The 16,841-nt window shown below is 50.0% G+C and overlaps 5 protein-coding genes across 5 annotated transcripts; 4 read left to right on the forward strand and 1 right to left on the reverse strand.

The window, feature by feature from the left end:
• Window positions 1–3,912: 3,912 nt before the first annotated feature.
• ACHE_40783S (uncharacterized protein) lies at window positions 3,913–6,350 on the forward strand (the record flags this gene model as incomplete). The annotated part of the gene is made up of 4 exons (XM_043279021.1): window positions 3,913–4,077; window positions 4,138–4,881; window positions 4,932–5,337; window positions 5,431–6,350. The coding sequence occupies 4 exons, from the start codon at window positions 3,913–3,915 to the stop codon at window positions 6,348–6,350; spliced, it is 2,235 nt and encodes a 744-aa protein (XP_043136741.1).
• Window positions 6,351–7,661: 1,311 nt separating this feature from the next.
• On the forward strand, window positions 7,662–8,916 carry ACHE_40784S (exosome non-catalytic core subunit RRP42; the record flags this gene model as incomplete). Its single annotated transcript, XM_043279022.1, has 2 exons — window positions 7,662–8,240; window positions 8,296–8,916. The coding sequence occupies 2 exons, from the start codon at window positions 7,662–7,664 to the stop codon at window positions 8,914–8,916; spliced, it is 1,200 nt and encodes a 399-aa protein (XP_043136742.1).
• Window positions 8,917–9,198: 282 nt separating this feature from the next.
• On the reverse strand, window positions 9,199–10,038 carry ACHE_40785A (uncharacterized protein; the record flags this gene model as incomplete). The annotated part of the gene is made up of 2 exons (XM_043279023.1): window positions 9,199–9,582; window positions 9,637–10,038. 2 exons carry the CDS (start codon window positions 10,036–10,038, stop codon window positions 9,199–9,201), a joined length of 786 nt encoding a protein of 261 aa, XP_043136743.1.
• A 739-nt stretch (window positions 10,039–10,777) lies between these two features.
• CYC1 (c-type cytochrome) lies at window positions 10,778–11,673 on the forward strand (the record flags this gene model as incomplete). The annotated part of the gene is made up of 5 exons (XM_043279024.1): window positions 10,778–10,805; window positions 11,162–11,193; window positions 11,260–11,418; window positions 11,482–11,576; window positions 11,649–11,673. 5 exons carry the CDS (start codon window positions 10,778–10,780, stop codon window positions 11,671–11,673), a joined length of 339 nt encoding a protein of 112 aa, XP_043136744.1.
• Window positions 11,674–13,031: 1,358 nt separating this feature from the next.
• On the forward strand, window positions 13,032–14,976 carry ACHE_40787S (uncharacterized protein; the record flags this gene model as incomplete). Its single annotated transcript, XM_043279025.1, has 2 exons — window positions 13,032–13,560; window positions 13,631–14,976. The coding sequence occupies 2 exons, from the start codon at window positions 13,032–13,034 to the stop codon at window positions 14,974–14,976; spliced, it is 1,875 nt and encodes a 624-aa protein (XP_043136745.1).
• Between the last annotated feature and the right edge of the window lie 1,865 nt (window positions 14,977–16,841).

Below are 16,841 nucleotides of genomic sequence, written 5' to 3' on the forward strand. Positions count from 1 at the left end.
AGAGAGAGAGAGAGAGAGAGAGAGGAGATCCATGCTACTGCAGAGCACTGAGTAAGTGGTGAGGGAAATTCTTCGAACGTCCTTCCAAATCCTTCTGGAAGTCCCAAACGAAGGACTCCTGATACGCGTGGGTGGAGGAAGTGGGTGGGAAGCTCCATCCACGCGATACCGGGAGTGTCACAGAGTGCATTAGTACGAGCACAGATGTTATTGATGAGTACGGAGCAAAGTACAAGTACATTAAGACAAGAGGCGGAAGCCAACAGTTATTCCGTACATAGCGCTCGACACTGCAGTTGATGCCTTGAATTTTAAACAGACGAGTATTTCGCAGAAAACAGTTGACTCGTATTACTTGATAGCATCACACCGATCCTACTATCACACCGCTAACACAACTCCTTCCCCATACGTATACAGCACACCATCGATTTATCGATAGGTCGAGATATCCATCCTTCCGATACTGGGGTACAGATACACAGTATCCGACAACCCATCCCGCGCTCCCCTTGTGGGTTCCCGTATCCACCAACGGGTCTAGTGCGGACTACTCCCACCATTCATCTTCCCCTAAAAGGCGCTACCGGCAACTAAAACAACTAGCGTCTCCATTGGCCCCTCGGGTAAGCCTGGGACGGGCCTAGACAGAGTGGGGGTTCCGCATTCCCCGAGTTCCAAAGCCAGTCAGCGTTGCCACTGCCCCGCCGTATCCACTATGACCCACAGTACTCACCAGTCACCGCTTCCCAAAATGTCGGATGACTGACGATCAGATACAGGCAATGGTTTCCGCGGTCTTCATTTTTTACCGCTACCAAGATCGGGTCAGGAACGGTTGGTGATGGAGAGGAACCGAGGGACCAACTTTGGGTTATCATCGTCCGGGTGATGGTCAAAGAAAAGAAACCTTGTACGGAATAGAACAAGGACATGAGCAAAGGATATGCATTCGTACAGAATCAAGATGCGATGCAGAGTACGATCATTGATGCAAGTAACCATGATCCGTACTTCGGCCTTTGTCTTGTCTAGTTCGGCCCCCTCCGCTGTCCGTGCCGTAATCCGCGGTCTGCCGTACCCAAGGGACAAAAACTGGTCCGTCGTTTGTTTGACAGTTATGTTGAGCAGCATTTGATTATCATCATCTCTGGCCCATGTGTCCACGGTCGGAGTGGATTGCATTATGATTATCCTGTGGCGTGGGAGAGGAGCATGAGCCGAGGTACCTTTACACGGTGACGTGAAAACGGCGGACCGGTTATATCATAACGAACATCAGATGGAATCGTCGTACTCATACAGATGAACACCGCCTGTTGTCTACAGATTTGTCTCTGGAGTACTCCGCACAGAAAGCAGAGATACACCGCTATATAGAGGGGTATGCGGTGGGGTGAATGAGGTTAGAGCGGATACACGGATCGAGACTGTACTTCGTATACTTGACCGGAAACAAAACAGTCGATGATAGTATCAAACCCTACCTATCTTTTTTTCTCAGGTGCTCTCTACTCCGAAATAGAGTAGGATTAAAATCCTCTAGAAAAGTTCTTCAAACCGCGCGGTCAGACCTGCTCATTATATACCGCGTAATAATCACGCACACCACCTACCATTTCCGTCAAGTGGGATAAGTAACGTATGCACCGTCGATTGATTAAAAACGATTATCAAGCAGATTGAGTCAAGCCACACGCATAGTCGCAGACAGATAGACTCCCCTTGCCCATTGCAGGTCTCACAACCGATGATAGTTTATCTCTCATGACTGCCATGCTGGCAGACATTTTCCACATGTTCAGCCGCCGTTGGTTGAGATCTACTGGAGTACATGAACCAGTCGAGTCCACCAAGTGCATGAACTGTCAAGCGCCTTTTAGCATGGGTATGCTTGTATGGTATTGTAAAGCGCATGTACATTGTCACATTATTTATGCCCGAGACCCTGTCGTCAGAGAAGGGGGGAATCACACACAAAACACACACACAGGAAGGCAAAAACACACGCGGCCCAACCTCCCTTTCACCCCTGGCCATAACCATTAGGGCCCGTCTAACGATCACTAGGGGTGGAGTCTATGTGGAGCTTCATTAAGGCTGGACTCTGGGAGGTGCGTGTGCGTTGGTTCCTGGCTTTGGTGGTATCAGTCATTACCACGCTATACAAGTACTGAGTACATACCATACACAACTGCACACTGACAGAGGATCACTTGCAGGTGTCGTTTCCCTACCAACAAATAATTGTTTATGGTCTCTCTTTTCTTCCCCGTACATACATGGCACAGTCCAAAGTGTCCGTCCTCAAGTCAAGAAGCGGTAGTCGTGCATAATAATTAGTTGCAGGGGATCCACCGAGTCTGGTGGATGCTGTTTTGAGTTAGTCCAGTGACCAATAGGCCAGCTGATAGCCAATGGCAGCGCGTCAAAATGTGTTATGCACAGCCAGTAATACTCACATACTACTGATAATTAGGATCTGACAAGTATCAAACAAAGACTACTACAAGAGAATTAATGGGATATGAAACTGATTTATGTGATAGCGAATAACAACCGACATTTATGTTATTTACCTGACATGATCCGGTGTTTACCATAGCGGTTACCAACTCCGGGTAACCCGACCAATAAGAAGGACTATCGGGCTCCACCGATACTGTTCGGATACGATACAGTACGGACCCGTGGGTACCATACCCGATTGGGACGACCCTTCTGGCTCTCACATCCTCACATTTTACAGTACCCTCCCTATTCTGGTCTCTGAACAAGTAATCCTTCTTCTCAGTGAACACCAGCATCACTTTGACTACTGTCGCCAACTATTGTACACTCTTTTCTTTTATTCTTCTTTCCCCTCACTTGTCCAGTCATTCTTTTTTATTTTTATATGAATTTTTTGTATATTTTCTTTTTTCCCTTCCTGTGATCACCTCCCTATCCGGTCTACACTTCCTCCGTACTATCAACTCTACATTACCACTAACAACAAACCCCTCAAAACGGTCTGCTTTCTTTTTTGATTTAGTCGCGTTTTTTATTCGTCCTTTTTTGATTATCGTCTCCTTTGATCTGCATAAAAAAAAAAAAAACCCAACTGGTGCAGTTCCGACAGTCGACCGCTTGTTCCTAAAAGAGTCTCCACGGCCCGGTCCATCTGAGCTCCTCTCTATATACACACACAGCAACAGAGAGAGAGAGCTGTCACCGCGTCAGGGGCTTGTTCGCATCCACCTCCAAATTCCCAACCTCATCTTTCACTCTTTTTTTTCTTTTTTTATTTTTTCCCCCTCTCTTAGTACTCCGTTAGTTTAACTCGCCAATTCCCACCGACCCGGATCCGCCCCTAATCATCCGTCCGTCTTATTCCTCCATCGCTCGCTCCAGTGATCACGTCCGAATCGCTGGGTCTTCCATCTGGCTTCCAGATCTACTCTCCCTCGTCTTTTTTACTCTCCCCGTTTTCCCTTTTTTTCTTTTCTTTTTCTTCCGTTTTTCCTTTTTCCTCCACTCCTCGCCGCGTCTCAGGGAAACTACTTGTACATTCCCCTCCCTCTTCTCCATTCATCCCTCTTCCATACCCTCCTCCTCCCTCCTTCCACCTTCGTTATCGTCAGTCCCTCCTATCAATGGGATAGACCTCATCCGGATTCATTACTGTTTTGCGGCAAAAGGATGAGCATCTGCTTGAATTGAATCTCTTCCTTCATTCCTAGGGAGCTCGACCTTATATAATACTACTAATATACTATACACCTTACGTCGTTGCAAAGGGGTAGGTCTCCACCATGATGCTGTCTAGATACATACCAGAGTCCCTCGCTAACCGCTTCTCGCGCCTCATAGTTATCGGGCCTTATCGTTCTCTGCTGGCAGAAACTCGCATAATCCACACAACCATTCACTATGACCGTCACATACGATCTGCCACGGAGTACTGCTCCTACATCAATGGCGACTCTTGAAGACAGATTCGAGGTCATGAAGGAAATTGGAGATGGTAGCTTTGGTAGCGTGGCCGTGGCACGGGTCCGGACGGCGGGATCCAACATTGCCCGGAGAGGGACAATGGTACGCAGGAACCTTGGAACTGAGATTTGGTTCATGTGGACTGACTCTTGGCATGAACAGGTCGCGATCAAGACGATGAAGAAGACTTTCGATTCATTGACACCGTGTTTAGAATTAAGAGAAGTCATCTTCCTCCGCACATTGCCCATCCACCCTCATCTCGTTCCCGCACTTGATATCTTCCTCGACCCCCTATCCCGAAAGCTCCACATCTGCATGGAATACATGGACGGCAACCTCTACCAGTTGATGAAGGCACGAGACCACAAGGCTTTTGACGCCAAGCACGTCAAGAGCATCCTCTACCAGATTATGTGCGGTTTGGATCACATCCATGCTCACCACTTCTTCCACCGCGATATCAAGCCAGAGAACATTCTGGTTTCTACGTCCGCCCCCAATGACTCTGCCTTCAGTCGCTACTCCAACCTCGTTACTCCTCCTTCCACTCCTCCCACCTACACCGTCAAGATCGCCGATTTTGGTCTGGCACGCGAAACCCACTCCAGAATGCCCTACACAACCTATGTCTCGACCCGTTGGTATCGGGCCCCTGAAGTCCTTTTGCGGGCCGGAGAGTACTCCGCCCCGGTCGATATGTGGGCAGTTGGTGCTATGGCCGTCGAGATCGCGACGCTCAAGCCTCTGTTCCCCGGTGGCAACGAAGTGGACCAGGTATGGAGGGTTTGTGAGATCATGGGTAGCCCCGGAAACTGGTATAGCAAGTCTGGTTCGAAACTCGGTGGTGGTGAATGGAGAGAAGGGGCCCGTTTGGCCCAGAAGCTGGGGTTCACTTTCCCCAAGGTAAGAGTCATTGGTGATTTTGTTTGTTTCCGCGCTAACATTCATTCTAGATGGCACCTCATTCAATGGAGAGCATTCTGCAGCCGCCTCAATGGCCTGCGTCTCTTAGCCACTTCGTGACTTGGTGTCTCATGTGGGACCCTAAGCAGCGACCGACATCCACACAAGCCCTGAACCACGAGTACTTCGCAGACGCCGTGGATCCATTGCGTCCCAAGTCTTCGACTGCCCGTCTGCTGGGTCGGAAGCAATCAGACAAGAGCTTCAAGTCCGCCATCAAGGAGACAACCGACTCTCCAACTCTGTCTACCAAGCCGTCTTGGTTCCGACGGTCATTCATTGGAAAGACTGAGAACCAGGTACCTGCTGTGGAGACAGAACAACCAGCCCGGGCAGCTCCGGTCCCGTCTTACAATGCGACCGTTGACGCACAGCCTGTCAACAAGGCCAAACAAGGTACCACGAAGCGTGCTACCTGGGCGAACGGGGCCCCGATGCCCATTCTGCCTTCAATCCGTCCTGTGTCACCACTGTCTAACGCGGTTACAGCACAAGCCAACTCGACTTTCACTCATGACAACAGTAGCAACGCTACAAGTGTCACCTTTGCGGACAATAAGGCAAGCAAGAAGATTGGCAGACAACTATCGCTGAACTCGCACGGCAACCACTATGCCGACGTCCACCGGCAAGAGGCTGAGAAAGCACTCAACGGGGGTAACGGTGGAATGGCAACCACAACAAAGGAGAGCTTCTTCTCGCACCTGCGCAAGCGTGCGCGGAGACTTTCTGGTCGCAATCAATCGCATACTGCGAGCGACGACGCTGAGGCTAATGCAGGTTGTATGCCGTGGTCAAATCGGTCGTCCTTGGCGCTGGAATCCAACAACGAAGCAAAGCAAGGCTCTGATCTTTCGGAGTTGGACAAGGCTCTTCAGAACGTCAAATATTCGCTCGATACCTCGTCAAAGGGCAATGTTCCGGTTCAGATCACCTCCCCAATCGAGGGCACCAAGCGCCAATCGATGCCCCAGGGCTCCATTCGATCCTCGATAACAGAGAGTCCCAGCTCTACCAGCGGCTCTGCTGGGCCGACCTCTGGCCGGACCAGACGCGCCATGCAGATGTCTACTCACCCGGTGCACCGATATGAGACGCCCGAGGAGGAAGACGAGCTTTTGGACGAAGTGCTGCATTCGGCTACGAAGGCTGCCAAGCGGTTGGCGCAACAGAACCATACGTCTGATGCCAACTACAGCCATCAGCCCATGGCCAAGGACAACACGCAGGCCTTGCCTAGTCCCTATCCGACTCCTTCCCCTTCCGCCAACGGCGCCTCTTTCGGCCAGGACACGCCATGCCGGAAAGATGTGAAACCAGACAACCGTCAATGGCCCACCCCACCTTACGAGGAGGGCTGGACGAGTCCGACTTCTGCCACTTTCCTTAGCAGTCCCACTTACAGGTAAACCGCCTGTATGATGCGATTTGATCTATTGGCATATAAAAGATGAAAAACATCTAAAAACAACAAAAAAAACAAAAATCTCTGCGATGCGCAAATCTGGGAATATTACCGAGGACGGCGTACAGGATATGGTGACATTTTCTCTTGTTTCTGGCATCTATTTCAAGGAGAGGTTTGGCTTTTCTTATTTCCCCTGTGTTTCTATGGGACGGGTGACAGGTTTTTTTCATTTGTGATGCTCTTTTTCGTCTTCATACCCCACAGGCCTGTCATAGATACATGATGGCTTTGTTATCTGTTTATTTTCCGGTATACATCCAGTGTTTGTTTCTTCCGTTCCTTTGCACATTATTGCTATGTGGTTCTTTGCATTGTCGATCTACTTTGATACCATTTGCGCGTTTTGCGGGATTTACTGCTGTCGTTCCTTTGTTTTCTATATATATTGCATCTCCCTCCTTCATCTTTTTTAGACTTACGTACCTTTTACCTGACCTTTTTCTGATCCTTTCCTCGTCTCTCCTTGTGTCTCTCCTTATTGTACATTTTTCATTCTCTCCCTCCTTTCATCTGTTTTATTTGTTTCCGACTATCTGTTGCACTACGGGGGAATACTTGTTTGGGCGGATCTTTCCTTTCGACTTGTACATTTTTTTTTTTGGGCTTGTGATTTTGACTGGGTCGGACCAGTGGTGATCTGGTCCTGGGTTTTATATGCCCTTGTAATATAGCATTCTCATGGCGAAAGCCAGTGTTCATATTTATCCATATGGAGTACATAGCATCGCATATTGCAGCATCGCTACTGGTAAAATATAATATTTACTGCTTAACTTCTTTTTGCTTCTTTGACTGACTGGGTAGGCTTGTAAGCCATGCCACCTGTACAACGGAATCCTTTTGATAATTCCGTTGGAGCAATACCGTTAGGACTAGATTAGTGCCATTGATGTGGTTGACGATTTACCTGAACCGTTTTGCCATGAAGTACTTCGTACACTCTGCTCGCCCTAACAGGAATATTGATAGCGGGACGGAACAATTATTTCCCGCACGAAGATTTCCTACGTCAGGTCGACAATTGTATTCACACATCTTTCGCAAGCAGTCTTTTTATTTTCTGAATACTTCCGTTTTCCACGGAAGTACCTTGCTGTACCAAGTTCAGCATATCGTGCAGCAGCTCGTTAGCGTTGGACTGGTTCTAAGCTTGCGGTCCAGTCCCCTCGAAGAATTCAAAACCCTCTACGCCAACTCGAAAAAGCTCAATTCAGACTCACACATTGTCGCATCCTCATAATAAAACACTACAATGTCCGCCCGCCAGGCCTCCTCAGCCTCGCAAACCCCGCACCTCTCCCCCGCTGAACTCTCCTACATCTACACGTCGCTTTCCCTCCCCAACACTCCCATCCGCCCCGACGGCCGCTCATCAACCCAATTCCGCCCTCTAACTGCCGAAACCGACATTCTCCCGGGGACGAACGGTAGCGCGCGCATCGGTTTCGCAGACGGGACGCAGGCGATTGTCGGCGTGAAGGCGGAGGTCGAGAAGACGGTTGTTGCGGCCGATGCGTTGGATTTGAGGAGTATTTCGAGACAGGCGCAAGGGGAGAGTTTGGCGCGTGAGAGTAGTGAGGAAAAGGAGAGTGGTGGTGCCGGGGAGGATGGGACTGCTACTGGGCAGGGGTCGTGGGTGCAGATGTCGATTGAGATTCCGGGGTTTAGGGATGATGATGCGTTGCCGGTTTTTCTGGCGGAGATGATGAGGGAGCCGCTTGTGGGGAGTGTTTCTGGTGGAAGTGGGAAAGGTGAGGACGGTGAGATGGCGGGTGGGTTGAAGGGGAGGTTGGTGATTAATCGTCGGTGGCATTGGAGGTTGTATATTGATGTGAGTTTCTGTCTTTCCTGTGAGGTTCGTCTGGGGCTATATGCTAACGATTTAGGTCCTTCTTCTCTCACAACCGCTGTCATATCCCCTTCCGCTGCTCTCCCTCACAACACACCTAGCCCTCCTGTCAACAAAACTCCCCAAACTCAAATCCCAAGGCGAAGAAGATCCCTTCTTTGACGACGACTGGGCCGCCGCCGAATACCTCTACCCCCGCACACGCACCGCAATTAACACCCCCAAACCGCCCTCCCAAAATGTCCGCCCCCCAATCACCCTCCTCGTCCTCTCTGCCGGCGAAAACATCATCTTCGACCCGAGCCGCGAAGAAATTGCCGTCGCAGACTCCGTCCTCGCGGTATCCGTCACCCGCGATTCCGAATTCGGTGGCCTGAAATTGCTCTCTATCCGTACCGTTGACCCGCCGTCGAGACTGACGCAACCTGGTGTTGCGAATTCGGACAATGTGACTACGTTGGGATCTACTGGGGCTGCTGAGGAGGCGAGTTTGCAGCATCCGAGTGTTGGGGGGGAGGAGGAGATGCCAGGGGTCTGGAGGCCGAGACGTGGTGGTGTTAAGAGGGGCGTTATTGCGAGGATTGTGAAGATGGTGCTTAAGAAGGGGGGTGTGGGGGAGGAGGTTTTGGAGGGATTGGAGGGGGTTGAGGTGGGATGATCTGTTTCTTTGGTTGGGGTTTGTGGATTATGCTGGAGCAAATGCCTCTGTCGATTGGCGGATGACTACGAAGTACTTGACCAAGGAGCAGATGCCGCGACCTAGACGCCAGGCATATACTCCTGTTCCAGAGATGCGATTTAATCGTGTCACCATAATAGATGCAATGTACATAAATAATAGTACAAAAGTCCAAGTCTTCAGCTCTCGTCTACTTACTTCCCCATATCCCACTCAACCGACTCACTCACAGATAATTTAATCCCAAATACCTCCAGTAAATCACCAAATCCCAAACCACTTCTTAACCGGCTTCTTATTTCCCTCCCAATCAACAAAAGCCTCCCCCTTACCATCCACATCCCGCGCAACAGGCGACTGATCATCAACAACTTCCTTCTTCTCCTCCTTCTGCGTATCCTCCTCCATCCCATGCGCAACACGGTACTTCCTCCTCTTCTCCGCGTCCTCGACGCGCTGCAGACGCTTTTCCCGCGTCAGCATGGACCGGTGCTCCACGTCCATGCGGTAGACGGATAGGGCTTGCGAGATTGTGTCGTAGGGATGCGAGAGGAGGTTGGACCAGGAGGGGAGTAGGTGCGCATAGGGCGAGGTGCGTTTGAAGTTCGTGGTGAAAGTGAATGTTGCGAGGGATGTCAATATACCCTATTCCAGTTAGCACTACCTCCTATCAATTGCGATACACTAGGAAGCAAGTACCATAGCAATCCAGACATGAATCCACCGACTCGTCAAAAACTTAAACATAACCGTGCCCTCGGGCGGGAACATATTCGGATACTGTCTTGTCTTCTGCTCCTCCTTCTCTTTCTCCGAAAGTTTGGGGCCCGGGTAATTCACGGGCCCCGCGTTGACGACCTTGCCATTGCGGGTTTGGACGACGCGGCGGGCAGGATGGGATGGTGGGCGGAATTTGTCGGGTTGGACTAGGACGCGTGGTTTGGAGGGGTCTTGGGAGTGGGAGATTGGGGAGGTGGTGAGGGTGCGGGGAGATGAGGTTGACGCGGTTGGGATGATTTGGTGGTGATGTTGGAGGCTGCGCAGGGTCCTGGCAGAGGGGATTCCCCGGGGAAGGAGAAATTGGGGGATTGAAACTGACATTTTGCTATTGAGATTCGAGGCTGTCCCTCCAGGTCAATAATGTGCGGTATCCCCCGTGTATCGGCGATGTTTTCGATCTCGGATGTCGTTTTTTTCTGCCGGGCGGCGGCGGGATGGACATCACATGACTTTTTTCTATCGGAAAATTTACTGTATTCTCGCAGAACCAAGGCGGTATCCCTCCACACCGCCGGGACTAAACCGCACTCGGTACGGACCATCCCACGTGACCGTCACTGGCAAATGGGAAACGGGGCATTTCCAAGGCGACGGGAGAACGGGATTTGGTGGTTAATGGGTTTGATGAAGTCATGGATATGCCATGATGAGGGCATCTTGCCTACACATACGTTATGGGGCGACAGAGACGGTTGCAGTAATTGAGCTACTCCGTATATCCTGTAAACCCACTAGATCTACAGGGATAGAATACTTCATAGTAAGCAAAAAGAATGCACAGAAGCCCAAAAGAAACACGGACGCTTCGAATACGATCCCGAACCCGCCCGTTGCGCTCTGAATCATCTGCACGCTGATTGGCCCGCAGCCTGATCACGGGAGCCGCCGGGGGCGATTTACGCCGGGCGCTTTTGCAGTACAAATTCTCCCAGATTTTTTCAAGGCGTCTGTCGCTTCGTTTCCGTTTTCTCTCTCTCTCTCTTTCCAACTTCTGTGATACCAATTCTTGTACAGTTACTTCTTTTCAACGTTTAAACTCCCTTACACACACACATTCATCATGCCTAAGGAAGCTTCTTTCGCTCCCGGTAGGTTGTTTTCCTTGATTTTGTTAATTTCGCAAGTCGGTCTGGATTCGGGGGGGCGGGGGTTGTCGACTTCTCGAGACTGGAGGTGCTAGAGATGTTCTGGTCTTCGAGTGAGGGTCGCTTCAGGGATTGGACTGCGTCTGTCAGCTACCTGTTGCTTTTTACACTCGATAGTGCTTGCTGCACGTCGCCCTTTCGCAATCGCACGGTCTTTTGAGACTCGAAGGGATACGGAGAGCAAAAACTCGCACCATGACCAGTTGCGGCACTTCAACCTCCTCACGACTATCAAAAGCACGAGACCGGTCTTGAAATCGTCATAGCCACGACAGTCGGCTAACAATTTCTCTCTACAGGTGACTCTGCCAAGGGTGCCAAGCTCTTCCAGGTGAGTAGATACGCGAAAACAAGGACAAATTCAACTGCGAACGAATACTGATTGTGCATTTCCCAGACCCGTTGCGCTCAGTGCCACACTGTCGAGGCTGGCGGTCCCCACAAGGTTGGCCCCAACCTGAACGGTCTCTTTGGCCGTAAGACCGGTCAGGCCGAGGGATACTCCTACACCGACGCCAACAAGCAGGCCGGTGTTACCTGGGACGAGAACACTCTGGTATGCATCTTCCACCACCAATTTTTTTTTTCCCAAATGAATTCGCCTCTGACGCAATTGCAGTTCTCCTACCTCGAGAACCCCAAGAAGTACATCCCCGGTACCAAGATGGCCTTCGGTGGTCTGAAGAAGGGCAAGGAGAGGAACGACCTCATCACGTAAGTTTCCGCCATCCGGGTCGACTAGTTCGTTTCATGTTTATGTTCGCTAACATTGTCTCTCCGCCACAGTTACCTCAAGGAGTCGACCGCCTAAATAACGCGATGATGTCTGCATAAAAATTTCCCTTTAATGTTTCCCAACCCGGTCCGTGGATCGATTGCGCGCCCTGTGGTAACAGCAGTTCGTGGATGGTCTGACGGGCAGGGCATGTAATATTATCACGTTTCCTTGTTTTTCTCTTCTCTCTACATGCAATAGACCGGATTTCTGTGTGCGCTGGACCCGGACATTATTTTAGAGTCATGTTTTATTACAGGACTTGGTTTATGGGTTTCCTGTTTTTGTTTGTCTATTGTCAGTGTATTATGATTAACTCTCAGGACAACGAGGCCAGGTTTGACTGAGCCAGTAACGAATAAACTTCTCCTCTCAAGACTGTCTGCTCTTTCTCTTGTCGCTCACCGGCAGATCATTTTTCGGAATCGGATCGGACAACGGGCGGTCCGCATCACGTGTGGTATTGACTCTCTTATCACTGCCTGATCACATGCCTGACTACTGCCTGAGGTGTTTATTTGCGAATGCCAACGAGGATCCCTTGTCCGACTCTGATTGGCGGATATTATTGGACGGACAAGTCATGTGCCGGACGGACTACTGCGCATTGGCCGTTTGTCCTCCTTAACAGTGTATCCTGCAGCCAAACGCAAGTACCGGAGAGGATGCGAGGGCAGGTCGATGCTGGGAACTACGATGAGTATGTACGCCACAGCACGCCACGCAGGGGCACATGACCAGCAGGTGATTGGTCCAGCCACCGCCTGCCCGATTCGAATTTGGGATGCGAGGGGTATCTCTCCTCTCTTCTATCGCTATCTCAAAGTTCCTCTTCTCTTCATCTTCTAATTCACTCTCTGCCTACGTTCACTGGCATCTTCTTATTCATCGCTAGTCTCCGCGTATTGCAGTACTATAGCCCTGTCAGGCGTGAAAAACGGCCGAGTAACAAACAGTAAAAGAAACACACGTGCAGAAAACGAGTGACTTGGCCCCGGAACCCGGCGGTCCTCAGGCATCGATCAACAGCATCAACTCCTTGGGTGCATCGATCGCAGTCCATGCCTCGCGTTGGTTTACTCCTAGCTTGGGAATCTCTGACGTGCAGACTCTTCCGTATTTCTTGCTCTACCACTATTCTCCTTCCATCGTGTGTTCCTGCTGCCGGCGCATACTACTGTGTTTTATATCACTCCTGCCCGCTATCGCTATCTTATCGCTGCGACTAACCTCGTTATCATCATCATCTACTATCATCTACTATCATCATCATACATCTCTCTCTCTCTCTCTCTTTTCTTTTCTAGGAACTATTGCCTCTCTTGGTTGTTGATTTGGGCAATCCCCCCACAGAAACAATATTGCTTATCAGGATCTGCGATACGCCGTCCATCATGCTGGACGAGCTGGATAACGTTTTCGACGATCATCCATCCTTGGATGCATCGCTCGAGGACTTTGAAAATAACAGCAATGCTCATCGCTCTCCCGTCTTTGGTCTACCTTCCCAGCATTCTGGCTTTCGCTCTGAAGAATCAGACGTCGAGGAAGATGATTCGACTCCCAACGGCGAACGCTGGTCTCCTCCTGGACTACGTCAATACGAGAGTAATGGTTGGTACCGCCATCAGCCCTACATGCGCAAGGCCGATCACGATCGCCTGCTGCTGAAGCCCACCGTGCGCCTCAGCCCGAGAAACTCGCGCGAACCGAGCCCCCAGTATGAAGATGCTATCGAATCGCCCACGGTAGGAAAACGCAGTGATACAGACTCCAAGGATATCATTGTCGCTGCCAATGTGCCTCTGCCAAATGGTGGAGATACCCCGTTGAAGGGTCGATCGCCCAGCCCTGGCCCAGCTGCACGAACTAACAATGACGGTGGCCTCGAGTTTGGTCCTGACAACAATCAAATTAGCAATTGTAGGCATTTACCCTATCAAGTCATTTCCCCTCCCCCCTGATTGGCGTAGCTAATATTTGCTCCCTCAAGACATTCGATTTGCCGTTCGCGCAGAAGTCCAGCATCGCGAACCATTGGCCGCCATTTGTTCTTATGTCCGGTCCAAGTTCGATCGTATGACCAGTTCCAAATCCAATGCCACCCTGTCCGTCGTCCTACTGTTGCTCTCCTTTGCGTTCATGCGCGCCTTATTCCTACCTAGCGTCCCACAGGCAATTCCCGATTTAGTCAAACTGTCTGGCTTCGCGCGCTCTTTTGAGCCCCTGATTTATTATTCTGAGAATGGCGTCCAGCAGATTGGAACGCTTCAAGAGACCGGTGTTGCCGTCTGGGACTTGAGTGAATCAGTCCGTGGCACCAACATGACCAGTGCGCCGATTATCGTTCGTCAGCTTGATGAGCTATCTGAGTCTTTGAAGTCGCTCTCTCTGGAGTTGACTCGGTTCTTCGCGAATGTCGACTCGGACATCGATTCGATTCTTATTGTCATGGACTGGGCCAAACGAGAACTCGAGACTCTGTCATCGCAACCGCCGCGGACCTTACCTTCCATTGTTTTTGATAATATGAACGACATGTTGTCGCAACTGGGAACTCTGGAGCGTATCACCTTGCCTAATCGAAGCGAAGCAGATGGAGATGGTAGTGGCGACAGCGCAGACGAGCTAGCTAGCACTCCTACTGTGTTTGGGAATATCGTCACCACCATTTTCGGGCAAACCTCAGCGCAGCGCACTCGGGCTACTCTCACGCGAACGTTCACCGAATTCCTATCTGTCCTGGAAGAATCGATCAACAGCGAATTGACCCACTCCACAGCTCTCTTTGCGCTTTTCGAATCCATCGATCGCCAATTTCTGAATCTCCAACGCACAGTCGTTCGTGAATCCGATGCCCAAGAACGCGCCGAAGGCGAAATGCTCAGCTCCCTCTGGACCCGTGTCCTGGGCCCCGATGCCACTGTCGTCCGCAAATACGAGAAAAACAAACGCCTTCTGGCCAACGTACGCAGCAGGACAGTCGCCAACAAGCATCTCCTTATGGACCATCGCGGGCGTCTCCTGACTCTGAAGGTCAACCTTGAAACGCTGCGCCGAAAACTTGTCAGCCCGCTCGTGCGTCGCAATGACTCTGTCAGTTTTGTTGGCGTTGAGTCCAGCGGGGGTCGCAGTAATGGACGGATGTTAGGACCTGTTGAAGCCGTTATTGATGGACAGATCCGTGGATTGGAGGGGACTTATGATTATCTGCGTTCTGTGAGGGAGCGACAGAAGGCAAAGCTTATGGAAATGGTCTATGGGGCTGGGCGCAGGCTTCCGTCGAATTCGATATTGACGGGTTCGGATGACGGTGCTGATGCCATTGATGGTTATTGATCTCTAATTATTGCCATCTGGGCGTTTTCTATCTATTATTTACGGCATTCGCACACTCGGCGTCAACGGCTCCTTCGATCGGTATCGGTATTTCGACAGATTTCCTTATCATCATGCGTATTAGCCTAGCGTCTTCTTTAGCGACTTCAGTGTCTACTCGGACGGTTTCCTCTCTTGTATTCTGGTCATTCCCTGGCGAACCTGGCGCACATATGGCGAATTGGTAGAACTGGGGAACCACACGGTCGGTGTTATGTTATGATTGCATCTCCTCTCTTTTTTCTTTTTTGTCTCCTCTCGTTTATGTCTTCTATTCTTGGACATGGACATGGTACGGAGTACATATGGATTACGGCTCCTTTGTCTTGGGTGGGTGGTTTTCTGTCTATCTATCTGCCTGGGCAAGGAATAGGAAAAGGTTATGGTTAAGGTACAGGTATAGGTACGGTGAAACGGTCATGGCGCATATTGGTGCTGACTGCATTGCGTGCATTGTATTGCATTGCGTTGCGTTGCGTTGCGTTGCATTTGCAGATGCAGTTGGGTATGGATTCGGATATGTTTTTGTTGTTGATATTCGTTTGGGATACGGTTCTGTTTTCTGGATATGGTTATGATGGGCGTGCGGTATGTGGGAATGTAGGATATGCATTTGCCATGTGCGTCGGATATTTGAATCGAATGAATTTCTTGAGTAAGGATAGTGACATCAAAGCGTGCGAATAGGAGTCTAAGATTGCGTCCCATGACCGCTTTTGTCTTGTCAGGTGGAAGTTTAGGGCTATGATCGGAGATCTAGCAGGGTATCATTAACAAAACGTTGAAGATTCCTTTCGAAAGCTTAATGCTACACAGGCATTTTCAGGCAATTCCCGAAACACGGAATGGAAGTCATGAAGGATAATATAAGTAGATAGAAGCACTCCAATGAACCGAATCTACCAATTCCAACCTCAGATTCGTCCACTGCCGCGGCCATGGCTCCCAACTGTGAAGCAATAAGACGATAAACATGGAAAAATGAAGCGCAGAAAGAAAAAAGGATTTTAACGCCCGAGTCGGAATCATCCGTTTCCTCACTTGTACAGTACCTAAGCATCTCATCCGCTCCTCACCTCGTCAATGGCCGGCCTCGGCTACTTCAACCTATGTTTCCCTGAAGACTTCTTCACATGAAGTCGCGATTCTATCTATGATAGTTTACGTGTAAAGTTAGCCGTGTCCGCCGGGTGTAGGCAGCAACCCAGCCCTCAACCTATAGCAATCCCCCTAAAGAGATTGACAAAGCACTCAAATAATCTCTGGACTCGCTCGATCTTGGCCTCCCGTTTATATGAGAAAGCAAGATGGAACTGTTTCATAACTCACGTTTAAGCTTGCTCAACAGCCCTACCTAATATTGGTACAATCTCTCAATGCTGAAAGCATATTAGTGCGCGGGTTGTCTATCTGGCTTATGGCTATCTGAGAATAAAATCATCTCGAAGGGGCACAATGAGCGCGTTTGTCGATCGCATTGAGCAAAGTCATGCTAAGCTTTTACTATCATGTGTTGTTGTCGTATGCTGTATGCTGGACGCTTATTTCCAAAGGATCGTGGTTTCCGTTTCCGAATGCCCAGGAATTCGGATATATAATGCATACAAAAGGCACAGGTTATAAACAAACATGCATTCGACCCCCTTTTTACTCTGTTGCTCTATGGCCAAAATATTACCCATGTACTGTCAAAACACTCCATATAAGCGAAGTGGCCAGAAGGAGGGCGGAGAACAAAAAAGCCAATCGGTTTCTCCGATTGGCCGACGTTAGCCAGTCCATACGCAGAGATCCACGCCATCTACATGTCCAAGTACTTCCATATC

This window comes from Aspergillus chevalieri, chromosome 4, assembly GCF_016861735.1.
Source record: "Aspergillus chevalieri M1 DNA, chromosome 4, nearly complete sequence".
Lineage (NCBI taxonomy): Eukaryota > Fungi > Ascomycota > Eurotiomycetes > Eurotiales > Aspergillaceae > Aspergillus > Aspergillus chevalieri.